Genomic DNA, 9,053 nt, shown 5'->3' on the forward strand with positions numbered 1-9,053 from the left:
TCTGATAGGAAACGTCCTATAGACGTATTGCAGATGAACAAACACTCTAAAAAACACGTCTTGTAGATGTAATGCAGACGTCAAATAGATGTCTCCGTGATGTATGTGTGCTGTCATGGATGATATCAATGAGCATTTATTTTTTAACGACTCAGTGTCATTAAATCAATGAAACAGTCAAATAAAATTATTTGTGATTATTGTCGTTCATGATGTTCACAGTTTCATTCGCTGACCCTTCATGTCGGATATGACAGACCAATATAGTACATCTTGGATATGTTTCCTAAAACTTTCGCACTTACAGCACGTGTTAAAGACATTGATGCACAAATGCGGGTGTGTTCGGCATGTCTAAAGTATATAGAAATAATAAAATAAAATAGTAAACTCACTGATTTAGCTTAACAACTTACAATAATCTGCATGCACAATAATAAAAATGTAGGCCTATTTAATAAAACTAATCAGCTTGCATTGCGCATCAGGGTCGTTCAAGTCCTCGGTGATAACAATAGCAATAGAATCCTTCGACAGCTGGTCGAACCTTTTTTGAGTCGGAGGTGCTACTTCGGCTGTGCGTCATCAGCTCGGAACTAAAGTTCGATTCAGGTCGATCTGTGAATCAGCTCGACAAGTTACTTCAGAGAACCGGCTCAAAAGAACAATATTTGGTCGAACATCGAACATAACTTTATCACAGTTCATTAACAAAACAACTATAGCCTATATCCTTTTTTTCAGCACTTTAGTCATTTGTACTGAATGCATATTTACCTTTGTGTTGTTCTTGAGCCCGTGTGAATGAAAGGACAACATTAAAGTAGTGATGCTAAGTCTGGCAAACCGGTTCTTTCGGACAGTTCAGTTCAATTAACCGGTAAAAAAAAAAAAGATTCATCAGTTCACGCAAGATTGCACCTGTACGTCTGCAAGATGTCTGTTAAAGATCTCTTCATCTGGAAAGCATCTGCTGTGTACAAACATCTGACAGACGTCTTTAAGATGTCAGTTTTACATGCATTCTAAATCATAAACATCTTAAAGACATCTTCTAAACGTCTATTTGACATCTGATAGGAAACGTCCTATAGACGTATTGCAGATGAACAAACACTCTAAAAAACACGTCTTGTAGATGTAATGCAGACGTCAAATAGATGTCTCCGTGATGTATGTGTGCTGTCATGGATGATATCAATGAGCATTTATTTTTTAACGACTCAGTGTCATTAAATCAATGAAACAGTCAAATAAAATTATTTGTGATTATTGTCGTTCAGGATGTTCACAGTTTCATTCGCTGACCCTTCATGTCGGATATGACAGACCAATATAGTACATCTTGGATATGTTTCCTAAAACTTTCGCACTTACGGCACGTGTTAAAGACATTGATGCACAAATGCGGGTGTGTTCGGCATGTCTAAAGTATATAGAAATAATAAAATAAAATAGTAAACTCACTGATTTAGCTTAACAACTTACAATAATCTGCATGCACAATAATAAAAATGTAGGCCTATTTAATAAAACTAATCAGCTTGCATTGCGCATCAGGGTCGTTCAAGTCCTCGGTGATAACACGCATGTGCATTATGTCAGCAATAGAATCCTTCGACAGCTGGTCGAACCTTTTTTGAGTCGGAGGTGCTACTTCGGCTGTGCGTCATCAGCTCGGAACTAAAGTTCGATTCAGGTCGATCTGTGAATCAGCTCGACAAGTTACTTCAGAGAACCGGCTCAAAAGAACAATATTTGGTCGAACATCGAACATAACTTTATCACAGTTCATTAACAAAACAACTATAGCCTATATCCTTTTTTTCAGCACTTTAGTCATTTGTACTGAATGCATATTTACCTTTGTGTTGTTCTTGAGCCCGTGTGAATGAAAGAGCCTCGAAGATCAGAAAGTGTCTGAGACGCTCACTGGGCTCATATTTATTGGGTTGAAAAGAGGCAGGTGTGAAAATATACATTGTTTCTTGGAAATGCCCCACTAAAACATTTCTTTCAGTATGAATGTCGCTGCATCTAATAATAATATAGATGGTTTAAAGGCAGCTCTGCTCATCATGCGAAAAGAGATGAGCTCTTCACACTTACTCCATGTGGTTAACACTTGATGAGTGTGTTCAGCCAGCCAAACAGAGACAAAGTGCATGAGTATGAAAATAAACACATACGACATCTTCTGTTGTATTAGCTAGAATATTATTTTATTGCAAGTTCATCAGAAGCGAGTCGTGACCGTAATCATTGTTCTCCAGGGAACTGAACCTGTAGTCATTGTGCTGTGAGGCTTCATCTACACTGAGATGTCCAAAAGAAACAGATCTTGGTTTAATAAGTAGAGAATAATAGCAACTGTACAACCGATTCGTTTAAGGTTGCACAGTTCATTCAGATGTGAGTTTTGTGAACCTGTTCAAATGATTAATTAATAAGATTCGACTCAAAAGAACGTTTTAATAATAATAAGACAATTAAATAAAAAATACAATTGAAACGCATTTTTCAGTTTCAGTAAGGAAGGCACATTTTTTTTGTAAACGACAATGAATCTGTAAAAGTTGATGAATTGTCATTATAAATTATTGCTGCCTATTCCTTATTGTTTAAATGTGTGTAGTTTTTCTATGTTAAAATATGTTCTCCTATCTCAGCTTAACTATATAAAAATGAAAGGAGTTCTGATTTCTATAGACATCATGAGCCCTCAACATTGTGCTGTTAATCAAGAAACTTAACCTTGGGTTAAATTAAATGTGTTTTTTAAAATAAATTATTAAATTATTAAATTGAATGATTTTTGGTTGTCTGTCTCTGTCAGGTAAGAGCTGCTTCTCCACCCTGTTTAAGTTTGAGGAGATGCAGGAGATCGTGAAGAACTTTACTGTGGTCCACGTGGATGCTCCGGGACAAGAGGACGGCGCGGCCATTTATCCTGCCGGGTACGTGCCATGTATTCTTTTCACTTTTCACTGAACAAACCTTCACAGCATTTCAGTGATGACTAATCTGAACACTTCTGATTGGACATTGCATTCATAAGCTCAACAGAATCGCCTGTGATTGGTTTAATGCGCAACTCTGCAAAAACCTGTAAAAAGAAGATATGATGCAACATGAGCAGATATAAATTCAATGCCGCAATCGACACTTTAATTTCATTTTTCACATTATTTATGATGGTGAGAGAAATTTAAAATAAACATTATATGTGACCCTGGACCACAAAACCAGTCATAAGAGTACATTTTTCGAAATTGAGATTTATATGTCATATGAAAGCTGAATATGAAAGCAAATTCTTAATTTTTGGCTATTGCTACAAATATACCCCAGCGACTTAACACTGCTTTTGTGCTCCAGGGACACATATGGTTGAAAATACTGAAAAATTTTAATAAATGACGTGAGCACCTCAGCACCAGACAAAGCGCGAACGCAGATTTGAATTGAGCAGCTGATGATAATCCCATCGGTGTGATCGTATGCAAACACGATGAGCATGATTGAGCTGGATATTTGTGTGTGTGCGAGTGTGATTGCTGAGACTTTGTGTAGGTGTTAGAAAAAATGTGAAAAATGTAAATGCATTAAATGGCGTTTGACAGCTGTCAAAGTGTCTTCAGAAGGTGTTAGTGGTTTTATGTCTTTCATGTTTGATGCAGATTGTGACTCAGAGACTATTTTTATTCTTTTACGTGTCCACCGGCTGCTGTGTCTCTTGATAAGAGTCCTAAAATGTCTTATTTTCTCTAACAGATACCAGTATGCAACTATGGATCAGATCTCTGATATGCTTCCAACTGTCCTGCAGTATTTTAAGTGAGTTAAACAAGTCAATGCATGTTTAAACTTTCATTAGTGACACTTCAGTTATACTTTACAAATTAACTACACATATACTTGACAATAGTTCTTATGTTCATATGATTCAGTGCTGATTACTTTCCTCTCGTTTAGTTTCCGCACAATTATCGGTGTTGGAGTCGGAGCTGGCGCTTACATACTGTCCAAGTTCACTGTGAGTTACACATCTGACCATCACATGCATTATCATTGTTTCATTGGTTGGAATAGTACTTTTTTCTAAATAAACACTTTTATCAGTAGTTTCACTTTTATCATTTAGGTGCCCAGACTTCTGAAATGAAAACTATTTTGTTGCTGTCCATCTAGTTTATTATAATTTTCCCCCTTTTATTGCCTTATCATCAAATAATCTCACTACTTTTATATAATTTGGAGTTCAGTTTGACCCTTATTCGATGTTGTGGCCCCTTTCTTTCTATAGTTTGGTTTTTAGTATTTGAATTTAGTCATGGTTTAGTTTCTTTCTCTTGACCATAAAACAATTAAAGTCTAGTTTTTAAAACCTGCTGCATCAGTATGTTTAAATACAACATATATAACACAAGCAGACACTCAGAGACTGAATTACGCCCTCTGCCGGCCAAAAAAAAACACACTGAGGCATTAAATATTATTTAACTTTGCAGACTGTTTAAATATACAGTACAGTAAAAATGAGAAACTCTCAAAATAAACTCCATCAGTCATCTTCGATGGAGATTATCACCATGCATTTTAATTTTGCCTTATTTACAAAGGAAACCTGTATGTCTGCCTTAGATTTTGGCTAAAAAGGAAAGCAGCATCATTTTGCAGTGTTTTGAACAGAAACATGCCTCTGATGCCTTCAGATTCTGTCTATGTAGATGAAACTGAGCCACAGCGTCTTTATATTCACTGAGCTCTGCTTTACGTCCTCTCTTCACTCTCGCTCACAGTTGAGTAACCCTGAGGCCGTGGAAGGGCTCGTTCTGATCAATGTCGACACAAACTCACGAGGCTGGATGGACTGGGCTGCACAGAAGGTCTGTCAGCTGTAGGCTATAAGAAGTCACTGTCTGATTAATAATAACAGTCAGTATGTTCCCGAAAATGACTCGAAAAGCTTGTGTTTCTTCTGCAGCTCTCCAATCTGACGTCTTCCCTCACAGACCAAATCCTGAGTCACCTCTTCAGTCAGGTGTGTGTTAGGGCTGGACAATAATTCAATATCAATATGTATCGCGATATAATTTATTTCAATAACGGTGATATGATTTTTAAACACATTTCCGATATTTCGATATACATGACCAGTTTCCCATACATTGATTTATTTGTGCCGTTTGACTTCGTTGAATAAACATGAGCACTGCACGTTTCACAATCATAACACGGCGCGAGTGTTTTATATGAATGTATCTCTGAAGGGAAAGGACTGTCTTCAGAAAAGTTTCGATGGTATTTTCATTAGATCTGATAAAGTAGCATTCATGAGCGGAGCTGCTGTGATTACAGCCGTTACTGGAGTAACCGCTAGTTTTATCACTCTAAAAGCGCCTCCTGCTGGCAGAGAATGAGTTTGCATTTTAAATAAGCCGTCTCCAGCAACATTTCCAGTTTTTGTTGTTGTTCAATTTTTTTTGTTTTCTGCAGCACTTTTCATACCCTTTTTTCTGGCTGAAGCACATTTGTTTCAATCTATAAGAATAATCAGCCTACACTACCAGTCAAAAGTTTTTGAACAGTAAGATTTTTAATGTATATATATATATATATATTGGCACTGTTTTCTGATTAATATAGATATGATAAAAAGAAAAAAACAAAATCCCTTCTGTAAAAATCTTTAACTTTAAATCAAACAAGAAGTTTGAACCTAACTTCATCCAATGTTCAGATTTATAATCTGGAAATGTATGCAAAGTAGTGCATATTTAATTAGACACTTCCTCATTTGCATATTCAAACATAACATTCTAGAAATGTTGTAATAATACAAAACAATTGCCATTATATATTGTGATTATTTAACTGGAGAAGTATGGTGATATCTAACGTTTTACCCTATTCACCTGTGGTGTCTTGCCTTAACACAAGTTAAATAAATGGACTTGAAATATTGATTTTACATTAAATTACATTGGTATGTAAGAAAAATAGATTTTTGAGCAGAACAAGAACATCTGTATGGGAAAATTGTCCATTTCTACAGTTTACTATCATTATACAGAAATATTTGACTACAGAATGATGCGACTGACCAATCAGAATCAAGTATTCCAGAGAACTGTGTAATCATTTTGTATAATTCCCATCCATTATAAAGACGACGAAAAACTGATTTGTTGTGTGTGTATTTGTTTGTTTTCAGGAAGAGATGTCGGCAAACACAGAGCTCATTCAGACCCACAGAGAGAGAGTCTCTAAAGCGCCAAACCTCATCAACATCGAACTCTTCTGGAAGAGCTACCAAGGGTAAAATCACACACACACACAAAGAAAACAGTGATAAAGCAATGTTTTATACATACATCGCCATATGCTTCTGGCTGTTTAAATGTTTTATATGGATTTGGTAAAGCCTTGGTTATTATCAGTTTGATGCAGTTAGGTGGGATGCAACATGCATGCTAGATAACACAATGCAAGAAATGCAATTTGGGCACCTTGATAATCAAACTTTTATGTTTTTCTTTTTGCCTTACAGTCGCAGAGATCTGGACATCGAGAGGAATAACACGTTCAAGTAAGAATGATGAAAAATAAAGCCATTCTCTCTTATATGTTTCTCTTGTGATGCCTCCTCACGTGGCTGTGTTTTTCAGATGTCCTGTGATGTTGGTGGTTGGTGATCAGGCTCCATATGAGGAAGCTGCGGTAAGTCTTTATATCAGTCAGTCTTAAAAACGTCAACACTTATCCACAGTATCCTCACGATTCATCTCACTGCACGTCTGTTTCTGTCCACTAGGTGGATTGCAACAGCAAACTAGACCCAACTACGACCTCATTCCTTAAGGTTTGGACTTCACCTGTGTCATGTCTGATTTTGTACTTTTATTAGATTTTATTAAAGAAGAGCAAAAATAAGCATAACATATCATTAAGTGGTAAAATCTTAATAACTTGTTAATTTAGTCATCTTAAAATTATTATCTTATTAGAAAATAAGACCAGTTTGTGTCACAAAAAGCAAGTACACTTTGATATGAACTCTCTGTTGTTTTTATTCAGATGGCTGATGCCGGCGGGATGCCACAGCTGACTCAGGTAAGTCACATCACATCATTGTTTATGAATACAATTAATTTATTCAAATGAAATCTGTGCAGTGTGTAAATGAAATGTGTGTCCCTCCAGCCCAGCAAACTGACAGAAGCGTTTAAGTACTTCATTCAAGGCATGGGATACAGTAAGTGACCCGAGAGCATTTTATTATTGAGAAACATCACAAAAATGTATGAAATTGAGGTTTTAATATAAATCATCAACTACTTACATCATGATTTAAAAGTTTGGGGCCAATAAGATTCATTTTGAAAAAAAATCAGTACTTTTACTCAGTAAGGATACAAACATAACAGTAAAAACATTTTACTAAATATTTATATTTTAAATAAATGTTTTATATATATATATATTTTTTACTTTCCCCTTTTAATTTCCTACAGCTCTTAGGACCCCTTGTTATTTTTTTTTATTTTTTCTTAAAAAAGAAAAGGGGGGGGGGGTGGGGTGTATCAGTTTCCACAAAAATATAAACAGCTCATTTTCATATTTTTTTCTTCAAAAACAATTTTTTTTAATTTTACGCTTTGGGGAGCTATAATGGGTTAATTTAGAAAAGGACATGGCCAAATATGACCAAAAGCCTATAAATCCTAAATGAAAACTCAAAACTTCATGAAACTAAGTGAGCACATGCGACAGATGATTCTGAACAAGCATTGCGTAGTGTCATGGAGATCGGACCATAGGTGGCGCTATATATTAGAATGATTTCTGAAGGATCATGTGACACTGAAGACTGGAGTAATGATGCTGAAAATTCAGCTTCGATCATAGGAATAAAATACATTTTACAATATATTCACATAGAAAACAATTAACATAAATTGTAATAATATTTCACAATATTCCTGTTTTTACTGTATTTCTGATCCAATAAATATAGCCTTGTTTGTGAGCAGGAGAGCCTTTTTTCAAAACCATCTTACAGACCCCAAACTTTTGAACGTTAATAATAATATTAGCCTATATACAGCAATATTTTAGCTTCTCATTATAAGTAGACAAGACTTGGTGCATTTTTGACCAGATTAACAAGAGCAAGTAACATTTTGTTGGTAAATAGTCACTGACAGAAGCACCATATTTTTATGGTGTTACTAACTAACTAAATAAATGCTTTTTATTTCACAATTCTCCTCTTAAATCCTTACCCCTTACATTTTGGATTTTTTTTTTCACTGATTCTATCTATCTATCTATTTTTTATTTGTTATATTTTATTTGATTTGTTCTTGTTTTTCAACGATTTCTTCTGTTTGCTCTCTCTCAGTGGCATCGTCCTGCATGACGCGTCTCTCGCGCTCGCGCACCACCTCGCTCTCGTCCTCCTACTCCATGGAGGGCTCTCGCTCCCGATCCCGCACGCTGTCCCAGGGCTCGCAGGGCGGACAGCTCCCGCCGAGCCCATCCCATACCATGGAGGTGTCGTGCTGAGGAGCGCCAGAGCGGGGGAGAGAGGTGGACGGATGAAGCGCTGGAGTCCTCTGGGAAAGTGAGTTTCGTGCGTGAAGACGGGCGGATGATGACGACCCTCTCCCTCCCTTCACCCTTCACCCTTCACCCTTCACCCATCACCGACCCGTCAGGCAGATGATAGAGCCCTTTAACTCTGTGACATGGGCGGGGCCTTTAGTAAAACCCATATGTAGTGTTAACCAATAGTAATACTTCTAATATGAATACTGATTATTAATATTAATGATGACGAGCGTCATTAAAAAAATAATAATAATGATGTTTCTCTTAATTACATGTTGAATTTCTAAACAAAAAAATAGAGATAAGAGTATATAAGCTCATTATGTGTGTCTATCAACTTCTATGTGATTATTATTTTTTGGTGTGCTCTTTTTCTTTCGTTTTTGTATTTTGTATTATTTTCTTCTGTTATACAATCCTGCTGCTGTGAGAGGGGT

At 36.2% G+C, this 9,053-nt stretch overlaps 1 protein-coding gene across 1 annotated transcript in view; it reads left to right on the top strand.

The window, feature by feature from the left end:
• LOC107574080 (protein NDRG2) overlaps positions 1 to 8,853 on the top strand; it is a 21,963-nt gene extending 13,110 nt beyond the window's left edge. The window contains exons 3-14 of the mRNA XM_016260548.1: positions 2,837 to 2,957; positions 3,775 to 3,837; positions 3,976 to 4,036; positions 4,803 to 4,889; positions 4,988 to 5,044; positions 6,218 to 6,321; positions 6,554 to 6,592; positions 6,672 to 6,723; positions 6,818 to 6,865; positions 7,081 to 7,116; positions 7,207 to 7,258; positions 8,408 to 8,853. Of these exons, the coding sequence (XP_016116034.1) occupies positions 2,837 to 2,957; positions 3,775 to 3,837; positions 3,976 to 4,036; positions 4,803 to 4,889; positions 4,988 to 5,044; positions 6,218 to 6,321; positions 6,554 to 6,592; positions 6,672 to 6,723; positions 6,818 to 6,865; positions 7,081 to 7,116; positions 7,207 to 7,258; positions 8,408 to 8,571 (884 nt within the window). The 3' untranslated portion in view covers positions 8,572 to 8,853. The remainder of the gene's footprint in view (positions 1 to 2,836; positions 2,958 to 3,774; positions 3,838 to 3,975; positions 4,037 to 4,802; positions 4,890 to 4,987; positions 5,045 to 6,217; positions 6,322 to 6,553; positions 6,593 to 6,671; positions 6,724 to 6,817; positions 6,866 to 7,080; positions 7,117 to 7,206; positions 7,259 to 8,407) is intronic.
• The last annotated feature ends 200 nt before the right edge of the window (positions 8,854 to 9,053 follow it).

This window comes from Sinocyclocheilus grahami, unplaced genomic scaffold (assembly GCF_001515645.1).
Source record: "Sinocyclocheilus grahami isolate Dianchi unplaced genomic scaffold, SAMN03320097.WGS_v1.1 scaffold2110.1, whole genome shotgun sequence".
In the NCBI taxonomy this organism is placed as follows: domain Eukaryota; kingdom Metazoa; phylum Chordata; class Actinopteri; order Cypriniformes; family Cyprinidae; genus Sinocyclocheilus; species Sinocyclocheilus grahami.